The following is a 25,014-nucleotide window of genomic DNA, read 5'->3' as shown; positions in this document are numbered from 1 at the left end:
CACATTTCCTTTAGCCTGCTTGTTTTTGTGTAATTATTTTTCATAAAAATCAAGATTGCATAAATCAGAAGTTAATATTTACATTGTCAAGAATGTATTTGTAACTAATAGCTAAGCCTGAAACTTTAAACATGTTCCCAGCCACTACTGATCTCAGCTGCTGGAGCAAAAAGAGCACATGAATTATTTACAGTGCAGTCCCCGAACTACTGAAGACTCATTGCTCTGCTGACATCCACTGCACATTCTACTAAGACAACAAACTTCCTCCTATTGTAAAGGTTTACTACTGCTGGCAAGAAAACCTGCCCCAAAAAAGAACAAACACTTGGAGAGCTCAGTGGGGAGCTTGTGAGCTCAATGAATTTTTAATCAACACCAAATATGGCAAATTTAAACTTTATATTATGAACTACTTCCTACTCAGTTCAGTCTTTGCCTAAAGCCATGAATTACTTGAAATGGGAAATAAACTAAAAATATGCATCATGAGCTAAAGTTAAAAAATAAAAGAAATTAAAGAGAGCAGGTAACTCACTTAAACTAACTTTGTGTATTGATACAGAGTTACTGAAATTCCAGGTTGATCCAGTTCTCCACTACATTAATTCACTTACAGTAAAACAAATGAACCTAACCCGTAAAACCAACAAAAGCCTCATACACAGAAGGTTGCTGGTATTTAGCAGCCCTGGATGTCTTCTGTTCTTGGCATGTAACAGATTAAGTCACCTAACTTACTTAGTGCATTTATTAAAAAGGACAAGAAGATGCCCAGAAAATCCATTTTTGAGTTAATGCATAATAAGGTCTCTAACATTCCCACAGAGGACACTGTCTGCCTGAACATCCAAGAGAATGGGCTATTTATCACATGTGCCCCTCCTCAAGCTACCCAGCACCAGGCTGAGCTTGCACCAGGACAGCTCCTGCTCCCACAAAGCACCTTCTGCCCCCTCAGCAAACTCAGTCACAAACCCAAACAAAAGCACTGGATGAAAATATCAGCTGGCACCAAAGCTGAGGCATCACACAATGGCAATGAAAGCCTGAGAACCAGCCTAGAATAGGATGAAAATTCCCCTAACTACAGTTTTGGAAACTTATTTTGCTGATTTTTAACTTTTTTTTATTTTTTTATTTTTATTCAGGAGCCATCATGACTTACCATAGCACAATCCCATCTCCCACAGCTTTGAACAGGTCATCTGTATTTGGGTTCATTGGAATAACATGCCTACAGTCGGGATCATTTTCCAGGGCTTTGTTTATCCAGTTTACAAAGGCATATTTCTCTTCCTCTAAGATAACCAATCATAAATTTAATACAAGTTTTTTCATAACAAAGATTTTCTCAAAAGAAGCAGAGTACAATAGCCCAGGGAAATAACAATCCCACTATCATTACCACACATTTCATTAGTCACACAAAATTTAAAGAAAGAAGACTCTCACTTACAACTAGCAGAATTATTCCTGTTATTTACTTGTTATTTAACAACTTTATCATACTGTGTGTGACACAAGGACTTCATCAGCAAGCACAGTTAGCAAGTAAGAACACATTTAACTTATACAACATTAAATTTGCAGCACATTAATTCTGTCCTGCTTTCACCCTGATGTGAGATCACTCAGTTCTCAGAGAGCTAGAGCACAGCACATGGCATGGTGGTAGGAATGGGCTGGTTTTGGTACAGGACCTCCAAAACCCAAGAGAAGAGTGGGAAGCAGAGTGGTACCTGAGTAGGAGTGCTGGGTCCCCTCGCTGGAGAGCTCTGAGGTGCCCCCAATGGCACAGATTCCTTCCTTCCTGTTAATGGCTCTTCGGAATGTTTTAGCGATATCACTGCTTTTCACCTCTTGGAAAATCTACAATTTAAAGTGCTCTGTTAGACAAGAAAAAATCATCTTCATAAAACAAAAAGGACCACAGCAGGAGCTATTTCTTCTCAGCTTTAAAGCAAAATTCACAGTAAAATCAGCAAATGTGAAAGGCCCAGCAAGGGTGTAGTGGTATTAAATCTGACATGGACAGTGGGCAGAGAGTCACCTCACTTTCTCAAACACACACTGCAAGTGCCTATTGAAACAGAAGCATTAGGCTTAAAGTAGCTTGCATATATTTACCTTTACAAGTAGATTTCGGGAGACCACAAGAAAAAACCATGAAACCTTTGCAGTCTGAGCACAGGTAACACATGCAGCAGGTCCTGCAGGGCCAAACTTGAGAAAGCTGCGGTGCAATTTTAACCTTTCTGCATAAGCCAGATGCTTGTGAGATTGTGACTTTAGTTCACACAAAAGACTTTTGTCCACAACCCAAGAAACAATTCTCTTTAAGCATGTAACAGTCAAATCTGCAGTAAAGTGAAACAACGAGTGCTGCAAGTAGAGATTCCCCATTCCTCAACAGCAGGCTTTGGCTAACTGGAAAAACACCCTCTTGTTGGAGGGCAGAAGAGATGCTTTAGCACAGGAAGACTGCATGTGCCATTTGCACAGGTTGGATGCTACTATTAGTGGCCCCAAGGCTCTACAGAACTGAGCAGCTATTAGTAAAAAACACATTCAGTGGCTGGAAAACCTACTGTAACTGCCTCAAAACTGAACTAAATTATTTTCAACCAAGCTGAAAACACAAATGAAATGTGCACAGGTTCTCTAAGCACCACCCAGAAAAAGACAGTGAAACAGCACTGTAAAGCAGGATAACAACATATTTCTGCTGAAAGGAGAGGACACCAGGCTGCACAGGTGTCACTACAGCACCAGGCTGCTAGCTGTCACTCCTCATCTTGCCTGTTCCTTAAACACAGGGAGGGTGGCAAGTCAAGATGATGATACAGTGTGGTTAAATCATCTCCTGATGGCATGCAGAGGTTGATCAAGTAAAGCTGATGGAATATCTGAGAGCCCAAAAGTTGGGGGATTTCTGGTTGGTTGGCTTTAACCAAAGGGGCTTTGTTTTAGATCTATTTATTTTAAAATTTCCTGGGTTAACTACTGGTATTGCATATCTTCTTGAGAATATGTACTCTAATGCTGAGGTACCACTAAGTCACTTGGTCCCAATGTAAAGTCAGTTCATGTCATTCTTTGTACCATAATTCCAGCAAAAATGCTCAGAGCAAGAGCTCAGTTGGTAAAAATCATGCAGCTAAGCATTGCTGCTAATGTACACCTCAGCTGCCCCTAAGACATTTTGTCTTTACTCAATCACTGGTACCTTTCAAATGCAACAGAAGAAATTTATTTCTAGTAATTTTTACTTCCTAGTGCAAAGTTAAGAGTTATGGACCAGCTCAAACCAACAGCTGAAACATGCACCCAGCATGCAAGTGCTTACAAACTGCAAACTCCAACTTACTAGTTGACTCCGAACTCAAAAAGTTCAGAGGGTCTGAAAACAATTAAGGAACAGAAAGTGAAGATAAATGAAGAAATATCAAGAAAACTGACATGAAAACATCTCCCTCAATCTACTGCACATACTTTAATTACTCCTTCAGCATTCAGTCATCAGAGCATCAAAAGGATGAAGAATTTTATTATCTCAGAAGCCTTGCGCTTTTGTAAAAATAAATAATTTTTTTAATTCTGGCCTATTTCTACAAAAAAAGGCTGATCCTATCACCTTACTCCTGTTCTTCCCTTTCAAGGCAAGAGATTTGAATTTTCCTAGATCAGCACCTAACACAAATCCAAGTGTGTCTTGAAATGCCCTTTCAACTCTTTAGCAAGTACTTGTAGTCCCATTAAAAGGAGGAAGAAATTTATACTGATACACAGGGAAAACAAGCATTCATCTGTGTGCCTGGAAAAACTGAATAGCTTCCAGTAAATACTGTAAGCTTGGATCATTGCAATTCTTTTTTTCCAGTTGTCACCTCATGTGGAAACAGTATTTTGGCCTCCAATGAAGCTATCCTATAGGAAAACCACATGGATTATTTTTAGTTGGTTGGTTTTTGTTCAAAAACCAACCAATAGTTCTCGTCTGTCCAAATCTAAAGGCTGTCAATAACAGCACAAAAGACTGATCATATACAGATACCTGTACAAAGAACTGATTTTTACATGGCTAGTCCTCAGAATTGACCAGTTTGTCAAAAGAAAATTAGGTTTAGGGTAAGTGGCTGAGAAGTCAGGTTCAGCCTCTTCCACAGTCTTCCTTAGCTTTGTCTAAAAGGGCCCCCCCAGGCCACTGGCAATTCAGAAATATTACTTACATAGACGAACTCTTCAAAACTAATCTTCCCATCTTTATTCTTGTCGCCATCGATCATGAGCTTCTGGATGATCTCTCTCACTTTGTACCCAGGGAGAGGCAGGCTGGCCTCCTTGAACAGCTCATGCAACTCATAGTCACAGATGAACCCATTGCTGTTGAGGTCTGAGGAAGAGAAAAGGCAGCAGAAGGTTTTAGAAATGTGCCTGTACCTGATAGAACTGACCCACAACAGAGGGGCAAAACCATGACCCCCCCACCATGTCCAAGAGCTTTAAGGAGAGCAACCTGCACTGGGGACCTGCTGAATCCAGGCAGGACATGGGAACACAGCAGGATACCCACACAGAATCACAAGGTTGGAAGAGACCTTCAAGATCATGAAGTCCAACCCATGCCCTAACATCTCAACTGAACCACAGCACCGAGTGCCACATCCAGTCTTAAACACATCCAGGGGTGGTGACTCCACAACCTCCCCAGGCAGACCATCCCAGTACTTTATCACACCAAAAATATCAAGGAGTACATTGTTCAAAGGACACCCATAGGAACCAAAGACACACAATAAATACACACAGCACATCCTCAGAGAGTGTCCCAGCACAAGTCACGGGAACCCTCCAGCTCCGGGCAACAGCAGCTTTGAAGCAGGACTGACCACGATGACTCTGGGCACATGTGACAAGTCTGGTGTTAAAGTTTCACAACAGAACATCTGTATTTTCATAAACAATCTCCAGAATGTCTCTTTTTACATCTAAATACCACAGCCCTCGCATGTTAAAAATAGATGGTAATGAAACACAGCACCTCTTACTTTCTGAACTAAAAACACTAGGTCAGCTCTGCAGTTGTGTTTTTATCATGTTGTCAATGATGCTCTCCATTTAACACTGGCAGCAAATTACAACCAGGTATTTTATTGCTGCCCAAGAATGCTCTGCAAGGACATTTGCTTTCACAGTCTGTCACCAAGCCACAGCAGCACCATGTGTTTAGTGAGATAGGGTCACCTACTAGACTGAGGGAGAAAACAAGAATCTAGAGGGACACTGGAGCTCTGCACACAACAGATCCCAACCTCTTTGGGGACATCATCACATCTACTGACCACATGGCAAATCCAGCAGCCCCAGACTTTCTTCAGACAAGTGAGATTTTCCTGCCACCGTGGACAGGCAGGGCTTGGGAGCCTCCTTCCCCAAGCTAACCAGGATGAGCAGAGCGTTGCTCACAGCAGAGCTGGCACACAGATTTCAGCAGAGTTGGGTCCACAAGGAGACAGAGCATTTGAAGTAGTTGTACAGCCCAGATTGACAACTCAAGACATAAGCATGACCCTACAGCCCCATCTTTGGAGAGCAGGGATTCAGGGCATACTGTGCTGTTACTGGCTCAGTAATAGGATACTAAAATCCCTTTGCTGTAGGCAAGTGCTACGGACAGCCCAGGGAAGTTAATTTAGTGCCTGAAGAGCTGCCCCAGCCCCAGAATTTGGTTTTCTTCAAGAGGGAATCTCACCTCAGTCACTAAGGTCAGTATTTATTCTTAAAGGGCGATACTTTCAAGAAGAAAGAAAACAATCAGGATAGTTCTATAGTCCAGGGTTATTTTTCTTTTAACCAAATTGTGGAGGTCAGTTTGCTTTTAATGAGGATTCTGTGTTTTTTAGATTTTGTTTCACAGCAGTGTTCCAGCAAGCAGCATGTTTTCACCACCAGTCCTCATTTTCCAGATCCATATGGGAATATGGGATTTTAAAATTGTTTTTATCAGTTAGCAAGAAAGTGAAACTTTGCTCAGTGGCAAATATCCAAAGTAACCAGAGCAAACCTGTACTCCCTCCTACACCCCAATCTCTGTGTCTCAGACTAAGGAAGAGCACCACTTCCAGTGAATTAATACATTAAACTATTTCATGAGAAGTCAGTGTTTACAATAGTGCTGAGGAAATAAAGTGGTTTGGGGCAATGATTAATGACACCAATAGGCTGCTGTCTGGCCCTCAATTTTAGAATTTTATTCTGAAATAATACAAGCTTACAAAGGCAAGATTTATTAACAGTCCAGCCTGAGATGTCATGAGCAAACTATTTCCCCTCTAGATAAATCACAACTTCTTCTATTACAGAATTTTTATTACTGAATCTAACTTTACAATATGCATCTTTTCCCCTCCTTACAGCCAGTGAGGAAAATAAGTCAAGAAGGGATTTCCGAAGCTCCAGGGCCTGTAACCCTAAAACAAAACTTTGCTTTCACCCTCAGCTTGTAGCCAACTCCCTGGCTTTTGCCTGACTGAACCAACCATGATCCCTCAGCATGCTGCCAAATTAAGCAGGTAAATACAAAAACATCTGTTCATAACTTCTTCCAATCAATCCACCACCTAAGTTTTACACCTACCCAAATGTTCGAGTAGATGTAAGCAGTAGGCAAAGGACAGAGAGAAACAAGACTTCAAAATATATATTGTATCCTTGATGAGATCCAGTTCTGATTCAGATTTGGTAAAGGTTTTCCTCTTGACGTGTCTGGGTTAAGCATTCAGAAGTGTTTCTGATTCAGGCTTGCAAGAGCCATGTCTGAGCCTATTCAGATTTGAAAGGGATAAAACCTTACAAGGTATTTCATGAGACAGAAGACTCTTAGGTGAGACATCAGGAAACTGAGCTCCAAAGTCTGCAACTCCAGTAAGGGACACATGGGTAAAAGGATGCTGAAACCTATTTAGAGCTTGGTTCTACATATGGAGCCTTGCAGGGCAGGTATGAGGAATTTACTCCAAGCTGGGTCAAAATCTGCCCAATTTGATGGTTTCATTCACTCCTGCAATCAGTATCTTCCCATTACTCCAGGTGTCCTTAGTTCAAAGATTTAACTTTGCTCACTAAAAAAATAAAAATAAATAACAAGTAGGAGCTCTGCCACACAAAGAGCCATCTGAAATGCACACTTACATGGGAGCTCACCTAAGTCAGGAGCATGGCACAAAGAAAGATTTTGCCCATCAGGAGAGGCTGCCCTGGGCTCAGACAAACAACACAAAATCAAGTGCAAAGGGCACAACTTAACTCACACAAAACCTTTGATTCTCAGGACTCAGGATCTAAGCTCTTGCAGTATCTTAACAATATCCCAACTTGTAAGAATTATTCTTCCTTAATATTCTGGGGAAAAAAATTAATCACCAATTTACTTCACAGAGTAAAAGGGCATCTATGTGCCAGACACTTGGGAGTGGGAATTACAAGCAAATCAGGTCTGTCAGTTTAACTGTAAGACCACACACCAAGTAACTGGTTTTGCACTAAAGATGCTCTCATTGCAAGTTTTAGCTTCTCAGCCACAGAAGAGCAGATTTGAGTGTTAAAGCCTGCTGGTTTTACCATAAAGTGGTGCTGGCCTGTGGTTCTGGCTTGGTAGCAGAGTCAAGTAGTGATTGCCTATGAGATGGAAAATGGACCTGGTTCTTAACATGTCAACAAGCCTGACATGACAAATGAGCCTGAGACCCCTATTCCACAGGGCAGCTGCTTCCCTTCCTACTGTCTCTGTTCCCCTTCTGGCATCAAATGTACAAAGAAGCAGTATTTTAAAAAAAAAATAATAAAATGAACTCCAACTCTGCAGTACCAGCCAGTTCCAAAACTATTTCCAGCATCGCTGCAGGCCCACCATATGGTGCCTTGCTGGATGTCCTGCAACAGGCCCTGACTTCAGACAGAACTCTCTAACAAAATCTGAGATGGTATTCAACAGCTGAAGAGGCTGTCAAAATAGAAGCTATCCCAAATGAAATCGTTCGGCGGCCTGCCCAGAATTACTAATGGAAGAAAGCAAAATTGTTTTAACAGACGAGCTGCAGCCTGGATTCACTATAGTCTGCCTGATGGAAAGGAAACTACAGCACATCTGAAGTTTCCTATTTCTACTGAAAGATGCATGCACGCCAGCATGCTAAACCTGGGAAAGGTCACGGCAGCAACACACGGCACCGGCCTCTGCCACATGCAGGTGGTGCAGCAAAGCCGCAGTGAATCCCAAAAGCTGCTTCAAGCTCTGGCTCAGCTTCCTCCCGAGGACAAGTACTTAAAATAGCTTAAATAACAGGATGCAAGAGGGGAAAGTAACCCACACGTTTCCTTTTAAGGACATATGCTCAGCAGGACACACTAGCAGGATCACAGAACCCTATTTGCCCTAAGCCAACATTTCGGAGCATTGTTTTACCACCTTGCAGTGCTGAACACAGTGTTCAGCCGAGTTATGATTTTTGAGTACTTCATGTTTCCAGAAAAGATGCTTATCTCTGCTTATCTCAGAAGGAGGGAGAATGAAGACAAATAAACAGACCAAGTTTGTGGATTTTGCTCTGCCACACCTCCCCTCTGAAGTGCCCCTGTTTGGCCAAGTACACAAAACAGGCACCTGTTCCACAGAGCAAATTTAGAGACCCAACAAGATCTGGAGCAACCTGCTCCTCTCCCACTAACCTGTGGGTCACTCAAAGCCTCCACTAATGCCCCACTAATTACTGTTTTCAAACATTACAAAGCATTTTTCCCCCCACTGCTCTTTACCTCTTGGATCAGTTCCAAGACAAATAACTGCCTGTAGGATGGTGGGAGCTGCTATAGCTGACTTTAGTGATAACCTTAAACAGTTTCTCACATGTGGATTGTTTTAGTGAGCAGTAGGATGTCTATGGGACTTATGCCTTTTGCTGGCTGTCAGAGGACAGCACATCAGCCGCATGGGAGAGAAGAAATACCTTCAAGTGGCATGGAAGGCAAGTGGTGACAGAGCACAGAGTAACACACCACACTGCCTTCCAGCATCCCCAGATGCCTCGATCCAGTCCAGCTGCAGACAGATAAGCTGGCAAACACACACCTTTAAAGCCCCATCAACCATCAACCCCATCCAGAGCAGCAACTTGCCCCATGCTGGAGTTACAGCAGGTCTCCAGGAAGCCCAACCAGCCATGCATTGGAGCAGGGCACATCTTGGTGAGCAGAAATCACCCTATGACACATTTCTTCCTCCCCACATCTCCTTCATGACTTCCTAGAAGCCAAGTTGATGAGTTTTACTATAACCAAGCTTCTCAGCTGCGTTCCAAATCCTCCAGATAGCTGGGAGATGACAAACAGGCTTCATTTTACACAGCAGCCTTAGTCCAGCTTCTGTTCACATTCACTAAAGATGCTATTAGAAGTTCACAGTGAAAGCCAGTGACCAGTTCTATATCCCAGGGCAAACATGGCTCCTTTAGGCAAGAATAAAGGGAATGAGAGCATTGAAGACACTCCTGGCAGGTGTGTCCCACATGCTTGTAGGCTCTACCATGCCTAAAGCACACAAAACAAGGCAGTTGAAAAGAACTAGCAGATCCTATCTCATTTGTGGCTATGTCCAGGATAATTAGCATATTTCTCATTAATATTTAAGATCTGACACTGCCTTTATAATTTAAAACCAAACAGGGACCCACCTCCTGAGCAGGGTGAGCTGGTTTCCTACAACAAACTAACATTTGACTTGCATTTCTCCACATTTCCAACCTAATCTTGATAATTTCCTCCACACTAATGACAAAAAGCCACCACATTCCAGAGAGGTTAATAATTTTAAATGCATCCAAGGACAGAACAGGCTGCCTACATCCCAGCCTTATTGACATCTGCACTAAGAGGCACATTAGACAGAGAGAAACACTTTGCTTCCTCCCAAGGAACATCTCCTTCTGTGGCAGCTCACTTCTACCTGCTGCAAAAGTCTTGAGAAGAGCAAGAGAGGAAAGGAAACTCCGTAAAATACAACTTACTTCAAGTTCTGACAGGGGATACTGCTCCATGAGAATCAGCTGCCTCTGAAATTCACATTTCCCTCTGCAGACTGGAAATTCTGAGCAAGTTAGAGTTTTCACAGCCACCCTGCCCCAGAGGGTGGTAACACCCAATACAGATAAGAGGCAACTATGATTTTGTACATATAACCAGTGCTCAAGGATGCCCATGTCCAGTTAGGAAAACAAAATGCTGGCTCTCACCACTTGTGCAACTTGATCCTGGCCAGTGCCAGTCCCGGGTGTGGTTCCCCAGCTGCACACACTGACCTCAGTCCCCAGGGCCCATCCCACCCCTCCCTGCTGGTTCTCTGATCCTTCAGTAAGCCATATCAAGAAACTAAACCAACAGAAAACAATTTTTTCCATTATGTCAGGTTTCTTTTCCCATTTTAGCTTCCTGAAGCAGCCTGCCAGAGGCTTTTGTGGTGCCCATGCAGGGGGGAAGCTGGGAGGCAGGTGAAGCAGCCCCTGGAGGAGACTGTGCAGCCCCTGGAGCAGAGCAGGCTGAGGGGGGTCAGCAGAGACAGAGCCACCAGAGGGCAATGGAGGTGTGCTCAGCACAAGGCATTGATCATCACCACAAGTCACTCCATGATGGCCATGTAAACAAATTCAGTTTTGCTTACAAGCCCCAAACTGCACCTGCACAAACCAGAAACACAGCACCCACACTGATCATGCACATGGCTCAGCCAATCTGCCAAACCAACACCACCAGAACTAAGAACTGTGCAAGCCCTGAAGTGCTGCCAAGGCCAAAGCAATGCAATACCTGTTTGGATATTTCTTCTGCCATCAGTAAGCAACAGAGCCCACCCTGGAGCACGAGTGCAAGGCTGTCTGCCAGTGCACCCTGAAGCACATGTGCCAGACTGCCCATGTCCCTGTCTTTGTGCTCCTTGGCCAAAGTGACAAGCCAGAAGCACCAAAGCTGCCAAGGGACACCTTGGCACAGAGACAATCACGAGAGCAGGAGAATGCCCACATCATATCATCACAGGGGTGGGATGAATCCAATTTGAAAGTGCAGCTAACAGGAGCAAGGTGCCCTCCTCGGTGTGACTTACCAACTTTAGCAAAAGCCTCCTTGAGTTCCTCCAGCTCATCTTTGGAGATTTGCATGGTGTTGGCCATCTCATGAATTTAGGGAGTACCTAAAGAGAGAAAAAGAGCACTGTGTGAAACCGGGCTGCATTCAACAACACCCAGTTTCAATCAGCAGCATAGCAACAATCAGTACCAGTGTCACCACAGTTCCTGGAACCTCGTTTATCTTTCCACTAAGAAAACAGATGTGTCAAACTCAGAGATAGGAAATACACTCTTTAACAAATCAAAAAGCCCATTAGCCTTGTTAATATTTAGCTTTGTATATTATTTTATGAGTATGCTGCTCTGCACATATCAAGGTACCTGCTGTCAGTGTATTCTGTAGGTCAGAACTCATATCTCCAGCGATTTTCCACAATTTTGAACAAAATCAGAATCCAGAGTTAAACTATTAATGGAGAGCACACAGCTACCAAACCCAAATAGAAGATTCTGAACAGTATGTGGAAGAGGGTCTTTTGGCACAAAGCAGTATATCTGGTACTGTTTGCAAAAGGGAAAGTTTGCTCTTCCGCAAATAAGCTGTTTGAATCAACACCTGCTTGTTTCCCCAGAGTCAGACTCCCAAAAAACTGCAAGGAACAAGCTGCTTGCATGGCCACTGTTTCCCTGAAAGGCAGAAGCACCACAAGCAAGCACAGAACAGCAGGCATAAGAAACAGTGAAACCCTGAGTTCACAGAAACTCCACTTGGATCAAATCTGTTTGGTGTTTAAGAAACAGAGAGGGTGAAGCACAGAGTTCCTCCACCCATCTGCTGTCATCCCCCTTTCCAAGTGCTGATTAGGTGCCACCCAGCCAGCCTGGACAGAAGGTATCACCACAGGGACGGGAGAAGTCAGACACCTACACACATCCCCATCCCAGACATTCGTGACAGGGCATCAGATGCCATGTGGCACTCTGGCTGACACGACCATGAGATAGCAGTGATTGATCCAACAAGGAACAGAAACACAGGCACTGATAAGCACATCCTAACACCACTGCTAGCTCTAGCTCAGGGTCTGTAATGGGAATTTAGGCAGGCTTGGTGCAACTTCAAATGAGATTTGCATCCCAAGATTTTCCAGTTCCCACATTGTTCACTACAATCCTGAAGTTGAGAAATGAAAGATTCCTCCTCTGCCTATGGGAACAGACACAGCTGCCTCCTCCTTTGTAAGCAAAAGGATGAGGGGTGGAATGAGGTTGACAATGTTAGAAGGCAGGATCCTGAACAGGCTGGCTCTGGCTCAAGGCTCAAGCAACAAGAGACTCACAAATGCCTGTGCTCTGATTAGCAACCCTCTTTTGTCTGAGACTCCCAGCTGCCTTCACAAGCACTAGCTAACTTAAGAACACAAGTTTGCCTGTAGCTGTAAATATTCATTTTCTGTAACACTTCACTCAGTCTGGAAAGAATGAAGTTGTTAGAGATGAGAGCGATGGGCAGGTGTGGCAGCCTGAGAAAGCAGCTCAGACAGGTGCTCGCAGCAGAGAAAGCCAACAAGAAGTTGCATCATTGCAGAGACATGAAGGAAAGCACTTCAGACCCCACCTCCCAGCATCAGCAGGCACAACAAGATGTTGAACAGTCAGTAAAAGCCACCAACAGCAAGACAACAAACTTCATTGGGCTCAAGCTGAAAAAATGGGGCAGGGGGAGGAATCACAGCAAAGGTGAATCAGACTGACAGAGGTAAAAAATAATTTTTTATAATTTTTTTTACTGTTTCACAGATTACCATGCAGGTCCCTGCAAAATGTAGGAATGCTGTGTGCAGCACTGACTGTACTGCTTGATGTCCAGTCTGGGATATATCTCCATTCCTGGAGCAACCCTTTCCTTCCCTGTAGGACTTCCATGGGTGCCTCAGACAAGCCTCAGTGCCACCAGAACATGGCTACTTCCAGGGGATAAAGGAGTTGCCTAACAAGAAAATCAGCTCTGAGCAAGCTTCTTGCATGATACAGGAGATGGATTTCACAGCTGGCAAAAACACTTGGGGAATGCTAGCAAGAACAGAGCCAGATTTGGCTATGCAGGCAGGTGGCACGAGCTGCAAGGCAGGAGAGGCTGAGCTACAGACTGAAAATTCAGCCAAAGCTCCTTCACAAGTTCTGCCTTCTTCCTAATTCTTATTTGCACCAATTCATTTTCAAACCATGAGGATTTCCCTTAAAAAGGGATTGCCCAAAGCTTCATTACCCAACCACTTAACTGGAATTTAATTTGCTGCTGACAATCTCTAATATCTTTAACACCAAAAGAAGCAGCAAACACCACCATAAGACAAGAGCTTTTAAAAATGCTGCTCTGTTTGACTTTATCAGGGAAATATTATCAGGAAATATATTATATTATCAGGGAATAACTGGATATGTCCCACTGTTGTTTGTATAGGTCTTTCCAGTCCCTAGAGTGTTCAGCTTAGTAGCTCAGTCCATAAAACGGGTTTCCCTCTCAGTTTTTATAATATCACCTCTTCCTTCTGTTTCTCTGCTTGAGATGAGGGAGGGAGAATTCAAACCAACCAAGAAAAAACAGACACCTGACATTGTCACGGCTGTCTGTGAAGGGGAAAGGGTATCATAACAAAGTCTATGGAAAGGTTAGTGGGCCACAAAGTTACAAGCTCCCAAAGCAATTGTACAGAGCTTTTCTGCAATGAAGAGGTATTACACCATCACTGGGACACTGGGCTGGGGGGCAGGGGAGCTTTTCTTTTTGTGTGGGGGTTTTTATGTTTGTTTGTTTTTAATAGCTGAGTCTAGGGCATTCAGAACCATGTTTTTCATTCAGTTGCATTTTTAAACAAGAGGCTTTGTCTTGTGGGACATAAAAGGCCCTTTTATCACACTAGCACAGGGATCACACATCAGCTGCCTCACTCGAAGCCCTGTGGGGACACACCATGCTGCTCACGCCTGAACATGTCACACTCACTCCTGCTGCAAGAAAGCCTCCACCAGGGTATGACAGGCAGAGACGAGCTCACATTTAAACACCCATTTTAGAGGGACGAAGAGAGAACAAGAGGAGAGTTTTAATCTGGTGGCTGACAGCCCATCAGTCAATGCACAGATAAAGTGTACAAGGAAGCAATCACTGCTCCAGATCCCTCATCCTGCCTTCATCCCTCACCCCACAGAAGAAAAGCAGGGCCAGCTCTGTAACACATGGATGCACAAAGGCACCTACCTAGAGGAGCGTGGCTGGCAGACAGTGCAGCCTGTTCCTGCCCTCGGAACCTGTGATACAGATCAGAGCTGCTGTAAGCACACGTCAGGCTTTGGAATATCAACTCCTTCCCTGAGATGGGCTCTATAAAGTTCTGTGCAAACAAGTACAGGTTCTAAACACACCGCAGTCACTGAATTGAGGTTGGTTTATTTGCAGAACTGCAACAGGGGCAGGTCAGGAAAGCTGTCCCAGCGTGTGTTTTGACAGCTGTGAGCCACCTGGGGACAGCCCACTGCAGGGGCTGGCACTGGAGGAACGCCTCTGCCGAGGCACTCAGCACTTCCAGCACAAGAGCCAGAAGCTAACCAGGATATTTGGGTGGATTAACTGCTCAGACAGCAACTTAAAAACACTCAAGAGCAGAGAAAAATGTTCTCAAGACTCTTCCCCAAGAGGGCAAGCCCTGGAAGCTGTATCCTACACAGAGGATTGGTAGAAAACCGATCAAGGGGGGATATTCAGACATTTGTACATCTTGAAAGTTGGCAGATTAATTCAAATTTGAAAGCACATGACAACCAAATATTTCCTGACAGCCACTTGAACACTTCCAACAGAAACAGAGCTGGAATTTGCTGCTGATCCAAATGGAAGAATTTACTTTCTTAGCAGCTCTATGTTACTCTGAAAATTGAGTGCTTCATCTCTTCCAGGCCTGCCTTACTTTAGTATCTCTACAATGACTGATTAACAATATCAACTTGTTTACTTAAACAGGCCAATGTAGAGACACATTAAAGTGTCAACAAAAAAGTATTAGTATGTTGTATTTCCACCCAATTAAAAAAAAACAAGAATCCAATACAAGCGAGCTAGACCTAGTCTGGAGCAGTGACTCACCCCCATCTCTGAGGAACCTGTGGTTTTTCTCCCTTTTCATGACAAAAGCTCCTGACATCAGAAGGCAAGTCAGCTGGCATTAGCTAATTAAAAATACTCAAACCCCACATTCCTGTGACCACTAACTCAGCACATATCCTTCGGAACAAGCAAAGGGACAGCCAGGCACTTGGTGCCCCCACAACCCACAGCAAGTGTCAGAGCCCTCGGGCTGGGGCACTGACAAAGCTGCCTGGCCAATTTGGAGGAACCCCAGTGATTCAGCTGACGTAGGATCCAGCCCCCAGGCTTCCTGTGGCTCACCTAATTCTCCTTTTCCTCCCTGTTCTGCAAGTAGGGCTGGTCCCTGCCAAGAGCTGCACTGCAGAGTGGGGTGGCTGTGAGCACTCCCCTCTTCCCTCTCCCCAGCCCCTTCTGAAAGCAGCCAACAGCATTGTGATCATCCCAAAAGGGCTCTGCAAGCTCCAGAGTGCCAAGACAGTCCAGAGCAGCCACCCTCAGGACAGTGAGGGAAGAGTCACTGGCAAGGGATACAAGCCCAAGTTTTCTTTGCATCCCTTCCCAGGTGATGGGAAGCTGCAGAGGATGCTGCAGTGATCTCTGCAGGAACCCTCCTCCACAGGCACAGGCACAGGCCTGGGCTCATGCTGGTTTTGGAAATGTTTGCAGGCAGGAGAGATCACAGATACACCCACTCCCATCTCCATCATCAGCCTTGATGGCTGCTTTTACAGGTCCAATCCAAGCAAAGCCTTTGGGGTTTTACAGACAACAGTCCCAAACCTGACAGTGAGAGGAGGACATTATGGTGCACAGACTTGGTCTGATGAGTCCTCTGAGGTAAATAGTTTCCAATGCTCTGGAGGGAAACAGGAAAGCTGAGGGATTGACAGCCTGTAAATGAAAACCTATCATAAAATCAATCCTCTCCTGTTCATAATCAGTTTGTGTGCTCAACAAATGCTCACCCCAGTGTTTTGTTCATCAAATTCCTACAAGACAGCACCCACACTTCACATGTAATTATTAGCAAACACCAAGCTGATGGAAGCCCATAAACTTTTAATTGGCAATTACCTTCCAGACAGCCACTGGTCAAAGGCACTGGCTGAAACCAGACCTTCACCACTCTTTGGTGATAGATGTCATCCTGGTAAGAGTGGTGATTAGGAGATGCTACCCCATCCAGAGAGGCCCCACCATGGTGGTGTCTAACCCCTTACCGTCAGCATGATGATTGCAGATTCTGAAATTAATTTGGTGCTCTTTGCACAATCGTGGTTCTTGTGCTTACAACACTGTGGTGTTCCTATCCACTCAGGGAGCTGTTTCCCCTGCCTTGGGAAGAAAAGGCCACACAATGCTCTCAGCAGGTGTTGCCTTCTGGGGCTAGATTTGGCTGAGTAGCTGCATCTCTCATCTATGGATCTCCCCTTCAGTAAAGTTTTCCCAGCCCCATACACATCAGGCTCAACAGCAGTGAATCTACAGCTCTGCTGTCAGGTCTGCAGTGCTTTAACCACCACTGTACTCTAACACCTGGAAAGCTGTTACCCAAATCTAGCTTTATTTCACTCTTAATTCATCTTTTCTTGGCCACGCAAAGCACCAAAAAACTCACCTCAACAGGCCAAGACCAACCACATAAATTCAGTTTTAGTTCTGAATTACTTTAAGCTTGCCTGGCTATTTGAATTGACCACCTTACACTACCCAGTTCTCCAGCTCTGGCTACTGCCAGCTCTGGCTACTGCCTTTACACACAGTACACCTTTTGACTGCCCCATGCTGGCTATGTAGCCCACCAGACACATCACAGGGAAAGGACACAGGACTGCAAATAGGGATTCCCACTGCCCAGACACCCTTCAAGTCACTCCATCCCAATTCCCCATTGATATTACCTCCAGCTGCTGTTTCTGAAGCACCTCTAAACCAGAAGTCCCTTCAGCAGGTTTTGCTTTACATTCTTTCAGACTCCTGAAACTGTCATACTGGGAGAGGCAAGTTCCCTGCTATGCTTATGCTCACCTGGGAGTGGACTGTGAAACTTTGCTCCAGTTGTTGCACAACTCACACTGCTGCAGGGGAAAAATCTGCCAAATCCATCAGGAGCAGACACACATGTTGGGGTTAGTCACTGCTCTTAGCTTGCCAGAGGTTCTCTCTGGATTTGGAGGCATGTTTTGATGGGGTATCCACCTCTGGACAAGTCTATTCCTCAAATAAATCCAGGTTAGAAGCTCAGTTTCTCCTGGCTAAACCTGCATAAAGTGATGTCAGGTAATCTTCTGAGCAGCACTTGGGTAGATGCCCAGCAGAGATCTGGGCTGCAGAGAGGCAGAGCCACTCCAACAGCACGGGAATGCAGAAAATCACTATTCCTGTGTCTTCTGCTCACACTTTCACCACTACCCCAACATCCACTGACAGCCTGGACAACCTGATCCTTCACCTTTTGCATGCTGGTCAAAGTGTTTTCTCTCCCTTCATGACAGAACCAGATTCACTAGCTTCAATCACCTTAAATCCTTAGTAAAAGCAACTGCTGAGCCATCAGGCAATTTACATGCCTTTGACAGCCCTGCACAGCCAAGGAAGCTCTTTGGGGTGTGGTCAGGCCTGGATAATGATCAGCATTATCAGAACCCTACACAAAACTGTAGCCAGCAACCAGAGAAAACCCAAAATCAGCATCCAACTTGCTCACAGCATCAAATAGGAATCAGCCCCTAGATAAAAGCTCAGGAGAGCCATGTCCTCCACGGCAGCATCCAGAAAACTGAAAGCTGGGGTTATGAACAGAAATTCACAGGGATTCAAGTGCACTAACCCCTCTATCTTACAAATAGAGAATACAGGGAGCAAGCAGCTGAGGATGCTTGGCCACTGTGACACCAAATTGCCCAGAGGCTGGAGGGAAGCACAAGTCAGAAGGACACAAATACTTCCACTCTAATTGCCCATGGAAAGGAAAAAATAAGCCCTCAGCCCTCAAAGAAATTTCCCCCAACACATCCCTGTCCTCTGAGCCAGAGCTGCCTCTCATGCACATTAATGGGTAAAATGCAATCCTGGAGCAGAGTGGATGGATGCTTGGTTATTCTCATCTACCAAGAAGAAGGCTGAACAGAACCATAAAACTGCTTTGGGACTCAAATGCAAAGAAACACTAAAAGCTTTCTGCAGACCTTATACTCTTTGAAGGCTCCTGTCATGAAAGACCAGGGCCAAGTGGATTGGATGGATGGCCATAGAAGTGACCAACTGCACTCACACACCTCTATCATGCTGCAGGCTCAGAGCTACAGCAACAGACCTTGCCCAAAATCTATTACACATATCTAAAGAATACTCATAAACCACAGGGCACAGTAGAAAACAGATAAAATACTTCTCAAGGCACCAATGAATCAATCCTTAAAAGCCTCTTTGGCAAATACTCCTACTAAGTGTTGCATTTTGACACACCTCCAGTTTCAGTAGAGCAGCTACTCCAGGGTTAGAGAGCATTTGAAATCATAACCCACTGAATTGGTTTAACTAACTTTTGAAATAGTTTGTTAATGTCAGTGGAAACAGAACAGCAATAGTCTTATCACCTAGCCAGTACAACATGGAACAGGTGATCCTTTCAAGATGTCTCGGGAAAGGAAGAGCTGAACACTCGTCTACCTGGAACTTGCAAAAGAAAGTAACATTCAGAGGTTATTTAAACTTAAGTGCAAGAAGGTAAAAGAGAGGGGGACTGAGGTCAGGTGTCAGCTAATGGACTGAAACTCAGAAGGCTTCATTTAAATTCCTGGCTAAGGCACAGAAAAGTCATGCAAGCCTCTCAGGAAATTCTTATGTTGAAAGTAATTCTTATTCTTGAGTAGTTCCCTAAAAAAAAAAGAGCAGCATTAACATTTCCTTCTGCTTATTTTGTACCTTAACCATAAATGTCTTCAAGCAAGGACCCATCTCTTACCACCCATTGCAAAAACTCAGCATCCCTCATTCTATGAGGGGACTCTCAGAGCAATAATGTGAAAGACAGTGGGTTCCTTGCCAGCATAAGCAAGGAGGAATGAGGTTCACAAGGCTGAATCAGTGCGAATTTTCTTCCCCAGAAGTGACTGGGATCTGCTTGCTGAGACCTGCATGTTACCCTCATATGCTTTAAGCATGTCTCCTGATTTCCCAATATTCATCTCCAAAAGAGCTCAGTCCCTTACAAGGTGGGCTGCAGAGCTGAGTCTGCATCCTGGTTCAGGAGAAGCTGGATAAAGCCCTGCCAAGCCCACGCAGCCCAGAACACACTCCATCCCCCCAGGACCTCCAGCTCTGCTCGCAGGTAGCACCTTTGGCAGGTGAAGGGGCTGATATCCAGTGTGCCACGATAAAGCAAGAAGCATTACTCAGTCTGTTAAACTTCCCCCCGCCCAGGTGGGGGAATCAACCAGATCCCTAAATTAAATCACAGTAAAGTCACTGCTTATTCAACACCAGCAAACAAGCTCCTGCAAGCCAAACACCTGGCATGACGGTGCTGATCCCTGGCAAGCTGGACAATAGGGAGTTTCAGTATTCATTTTGGGAGGGTGGGTTCTGTGCAACCTTTTAGAAGGTACAGCTGTGGTTAAGCAGTTTGCAAACTGCTTTATCAGTTGAAGGTAAACAGAACTGTCTGGAAAGAGCACAGCCAAGGCTGAAATTCTGGCTGCCCAGATGATAAATATTCAGAGAAAAGTGTCAATTAATGTTTTCTTAAATAAGAAACTAAACACTAGAAACTACAAACCGTGCCCTAAGTGTTGTGACTGTGTTTCAAAAGTGTCTTAAACTCCAGGATTTTCAGTAACAGATCTCTAACTAGAAAAAGCTTCTGATAAAAGAAAAAACATCCTTCCCCTGTTGTCTGCAATCTTGTTTAGAAAGCACTTGGGAAAAAGGGAAAGAAGTCAAATTAATTTTTTTTCAGAGCAAGAAAGCAACATTAGACTGCAATAAATCAGTGTCACTGCATAGCTGTCCTAGTGGCTTATGAAGTAGGAAAAATCTCTGTAAATTCACTACTTATTTACTTTAGAATAGATGGTGTAGATCCCATCTACTCTACTCAAAATCCAAAACATGAATCCCAAAAATTAATGTGAAATGGCCAGAAGTGAAGGAAAGCTGCTAGCTTTGCCTCCCATGAGGTTGCAATGACAGTGAAATCACATTTAGTCTGACTGCAGGGTGTTCCCCACACTCCTCTATAATTGAACTTAATGTGGGGAGGAGTGATAGGGAGCCAAAGACAGCAGTCGCCAGTTCAGGATCAGGCAAGCTCTTCTTCGTGACTCTTGGATTTTGGAGAAGCATTAATAACCTCCACAAAATGTTCTAACTAGCAGGTTTCAAGGTTAGGTCAATGGATCCAACATCAAGGTTAGGAAAATGCATCAGGCACTCCTGGAGCTGAGCACTAACATCTCATTAGGTTCCTTCAAGCTGCTCTGCCTCCTCTTCCTCCTCCTCCCTGTGTTTTGCAGCTCAGCCAATGCCCAATACCCCTAGGACAGATGTTGTGGTTAAAGAGACGTATGCACTGCAAACAGCATGCAACCTCATCATTACTTTGAATTTCAGGAGGGTGTGAGAGTCCTCCAGCTGTGGAAATCATTCTTTAGAGACAGATGCTTTGCAGAATAAATGCAGGGTAAAATGTCTCTTCTCAGCCTTCTGGCTAAGAGCAAGTATATTATCAGTTTAATAAAACATAACTTAGCAAAAACCTCAGAGCAATACATTCATTACAAACAAAATTTGGACATGAAGAAGCTATACTAGAAGTGTTTTACAGGTTTTTTAAATTAGTGAAGTTTTTAGCACAAAAATTTCAGCATTTCAGTTCAATACTTAAAAGCACTGTTTTGCAAGTGTTTAGAGAGTGTCTACATTGGCTTCCAGCAACAGGTATAGCAAGCAAGATAAACTCCTCAGTTAGGAAACTAAATCCTACCAGCCTGTAATGCCTCCACAGCATTCAGAGCCCAACCTCTCCACATGAAACACCCCAAAAAGTTCAGCAGCCACCACAGCCAGCAGCCTACAGCCATTTCCCGAAAGCACTCAGAGCTCCTCGCACTTTCTGCAAGGCAGAAGTTTAAATATTTAACACTTTAGCATGCAAGTTTAAGCAGTTCTGCTTTGTAAAAGCCTGCTGCAGACTGAGATGGAACAAGACTGTGTCCCTGAGTTCTGAGAAGACACACCCTCAGCCCTCACTCAAAACATTAAACCCTCAGTAATGCAGTTGTGGCAGCCCTCGCCGCTGTTGTTCACATGCATCAGGTGCACCGATAAATTCCAACTTACACACATCAAAACATGAAATTCACTCTGCCCCCAGCTGTTCTCTATCTACTACAGCAGCAGGAATTACAAGACTTTTTTGGAGAAAAGAAAAGCAAAACAAGTAGTTGCAGGACAATCTCTGGCATCCGCACACCAGCCCGCCCCGGGACACCCTTCCTCAGCCCTCCTTACCTCTCCTCCCAGGGAAAGCGAATCCCTTGCCCAGCCTGAGCACTGAAGCGTCTCCCACACCCCCAGCCCGGAGCTGGGCAGCCAGCATTCCTTCCTTCCTCCCTGCCTCCCCGCCCAGCGATGGGAGGTCGCTTCCCAGGGATGCGGTCACGCTGCCAAGAGATGCGCTCCAGGGCGCGAGCATCCCGCGAGCATCCCGCGAGCATCCCGCGAGCATCCCGCGAGCATCCCGCGAGCATCCCGAGGGGATCCTCCCCAACAGCTCTTGGTCTTTGACTGCTCGGCACGTGGGACCAGCAAGCGGTAAGATAGTTTGCTTACCTAAAATTCTGTGGTTTTTTAATTATTAAAAAAGAAAACACAAAACAAAAAAAAAACCCTCTACTGCTCTTTACTCTCTAAAATTAATAGATTTTGATTTGCTAGTTCTTAGCGTGTCCAGTCAAACACAAACACAAGCTTGTATTTGGTTTTATGTACTTATTTTATGGATGTCTTTGAAACAACCAGAAGCTCACAGAATACTAAGGATCCAGACCTATCTGGCCTTAGTCTGCACTGAAGGAGGATGCTGCCTGATATTTCACCTCTTATTTTCTCAGAAATGAAAATAAAATATTTCTGAATAGATTAAATTAAATACAGAGTTCAAAGTTGGCCCATACTGTAATATATTGCATTACCTCAGCAATTAATCCTTGTCTGCTCTAGACAGAACAGGAACAGACATCTGCTGCTAGCCAGGAAAACACAAGCAACAGAAACATCATGTACTGTGTGTTGCTGATGCAATGCACAGGAGCAGAATCAATCACCAGAAAGGTTAATTTGGCTTTCCAAACTATAGTCATATATTTCAGAGATTTCTGTTCCTGTTAAGTCCATAATGTTTGAGCATTCCTATAGCTAAAAGGAAGCTATGTTATTTACTAATAAACACAATTTTTGAATTAGTAAAAAATTTGAAGAACTCATGACTGTTCTAAAAGTTATGGTCACTAGGTGATTTTTTTATTTCTCTTTAGAAATTACATCAGCCAGGAAAGTGAGTCACTGCCTGGTACCATTTCTTGGGTATCACCTGAAAATTTAGCTTCCACCTGTAAAGTTTAAAAAGAGGTATAAAACACACCCCAAAAAAACAAAACAAAAAACCTAACCCTGAAGCCACAGCCTGCCAGCTTCCTCAGGATGGTAAACATCATGGAAACCAAAATAGAGGGTTTTATGCTCAGAACTGCAGCTGCAACTTGAAAGATGTTAGACTGAAAAAATACTTCTGCAGCCCGTGGAGCCCAGGCTGAGTGCACATCAGACAGGGTTTAGGGAAGAGCAACTCTGCTCTGATTTGCACCAGCAACTGGCTTCAGCATCACATCAGCCTCTGGGTGCAGGGAGCCCAACTGGCTGCTCTGACCAAAACCAGGGACTGCATCCAGCCTGTGAAGTCTAGGGGCAAACATGCAACAAAAATGAAGAAATTCATCTCATGTTTCTCATCCTACATCCTCCACTTTCCATCCTCCACTTATTGCACAGCATAAATTTCATCCTGTAAGGGTTAGCAAGGCTTTGGGGCTTGACAGGTCCTGGGGAGAGCATGCCAGAGCTCCTAATTCAGGTTGTGACTTTCTATCAGTGGCAGAGCCATTGCACAAGCAATGCCTACTTTTTTGGGGGGAAAGAAAAGCCTCCTCTCCTTGTCTCCATCATCTGGCACTGCTGCTTACTCGCTTTTCTCCTTTCAGGTAAGTGTAAAGCATCCTACAGGGCTATCAGGTATAATCATTCCCTCTGACTGAGAGAGAAAGGACATCCCTGCCCCGTCACCAGGCAGCACAAGTCCTCAGTGGCTCCACCACAAGGAGTTCAATTCACGCACAGTGCACGTAAAATACCCATCTTCTACATTTGCAAAGGATCAGAGATAGCCACTTTTTCCAGAGCTTTGAGTGCACTCTGCTCTGTGAACACTCAAAATCCAGTCCTGGCGGTCCAACCTGCAATTACAGCCAAAGCTAAAATAGCACCTCGGCGGTGCCAGCACCACTCATCTCTACGTCATGTCCTGAGACTCAGCACACCGGGGTGTGGCGATGGCAGGCAGCAAACCCACAGCTCCCCGGGCACTCCCAACATACTTCCTCGACACGCCTGCTCTCACACCACTCCCGACACTCTTCCAAAATAGGAATTTTTTTTTTTTTTGTAGAGCCAGTATGCCAGAGTATTTTCCTCTTCTTCCCCGCTTTAGAAAAAGCCTTTTAGGGAAGAAGGTGCCTGAGGTGCTCAGGTGACACAACCACTCCCCTGAATGGAACATTGTGATGCAGGTTTATGCACAAAGAGAACTTCCAGCACTGGCAGGATTCCTCCAGCACATCATTGCGCAAGGGGACACATCTCCTCCCCAGCTCCAGCTGCCAAGTTTCACTGGGAGGCCACTAATACATATTTGCCCTCCAGAAGGTACTCAACGATGGCTGTGAAAGCGGCAGCTGCTGCCTTCCAGGTGACAAGGGAGCAGAAAGGGTAAATTCAGGCGTCACCTTTCACCACAGACCCTCAAGAACTGACCCTCTGGCAAAGTTCTGGGGGAGGAAAGGAGCTGCTGGCCTTTGGCTACAGTGGGCTGTGCAGCCCCACTGCTCTCCCCAGTGAGTCCAGAAGAAGACAACCATCTGCTTCTGGACACCAAGTTTTCCTACCCGCTCCAAAAGTAGTCTTATCCTCACTAATGCCAAGAGATACCACGCTAATGTTGGAAGCTGTTTGAGATAACTGATGACATCCATGGTGATGAACAAGTCCCATGCTACATCTGTCCCAGTGATTTTTGGGATGTGTTTTAACTGCTGGCACTTCTAGCTCCTGCCTAAAATATCTGTTTGCTGGGATACAGCCAGCTCCAGTGTCAATCAATACAGGGGTATAGGACATGTTGGCCCACTTCAGCATCCCCATACTAGAGAAACCTCCACAGCCAGAGGGCAGGGCCACAGCAGCCTGGGGAGATCCCACAGCCAAGAGAGCCTTAGCAGACCTTGGCGAGCCTTCAGGAGCAGCAAAAGCAGCTCAGTCTCCTGCCTCTGCCTGCTCTGGTGCTGCAAATCAAGTGTTTTCAGGAACATCCCCTCTCCTTACAAACCAAAAAAATCAAAAAAGGAAAGAGAATAGAGGGAGAAGTTCAGAAGAATACCTAACTGAAAAACAGGTAACTTAAATAGTCTACTT

The 25,014-nt window shown here is 44.7% G+C and overlaps 1 protein-coding gene across 2 annotated transcripts in view; it reads right to left on the bottom strand.

Moving 5' to 3' along the window:
- Window positions 1–25,014, bottom strand: part of PLS3 (plastin 3) — a 49,874-nt gene that overhangs the window by 9,478 nt on the left and 15,382 nt on the right. The window contains exons 1-5 of one of the 2 annotated variants that reach the window (XM_014255347.2): window positions 21,781–21,893; window positions 11,156–11,242; window positions 4,233–4,396; window positions 1,743–1,872; window positions 1,169–1,301 (exon numbers count right to left, since the gene is read on the bottom strand). In XM_014255347.2, the coding sequence (XP_014110822.1) occupies window positions 1,169–1,301; window positions 1,743–1,872; window positions 4,233–4,396; window positions 11,156–11,222 (494 nt within the window). In that variant the 5' untranslated portion in view covers window positions 11,223–11,242; window positions 21,781–21,893. Of the gene's footprint in view, window positions 1–1,168; window positions 1,302–1,742; window positions 1,873–4,232; window positions 4,397–11,155; window positions 11,243–21,780; window positions 21,894–25,014 lie in introns of those variants that run through there. The other variant, XM_005526186.3, reaches the window with a different exon arrangement.

The sequence above is a fragment of the Pseudopodoces humilis genome, chromosome 15, assembly GCF_049639895.1.
Source record: "Pseudopodoces humilis isolate 2021_Gansu_Grassland_sample_001 chromosome 15, ASM4963989v1, whole genome shotgun sequence".
Taxonomy (NCBI): Eukaryota; Metazoa; Chordata; class Aves; order Passeriformes; family Paridae; genus Pseudopodoces; species Pseudopodoces humilis.
This window is presented reverse-complemented; position numbering and strand designations above follow the sequence as displayed.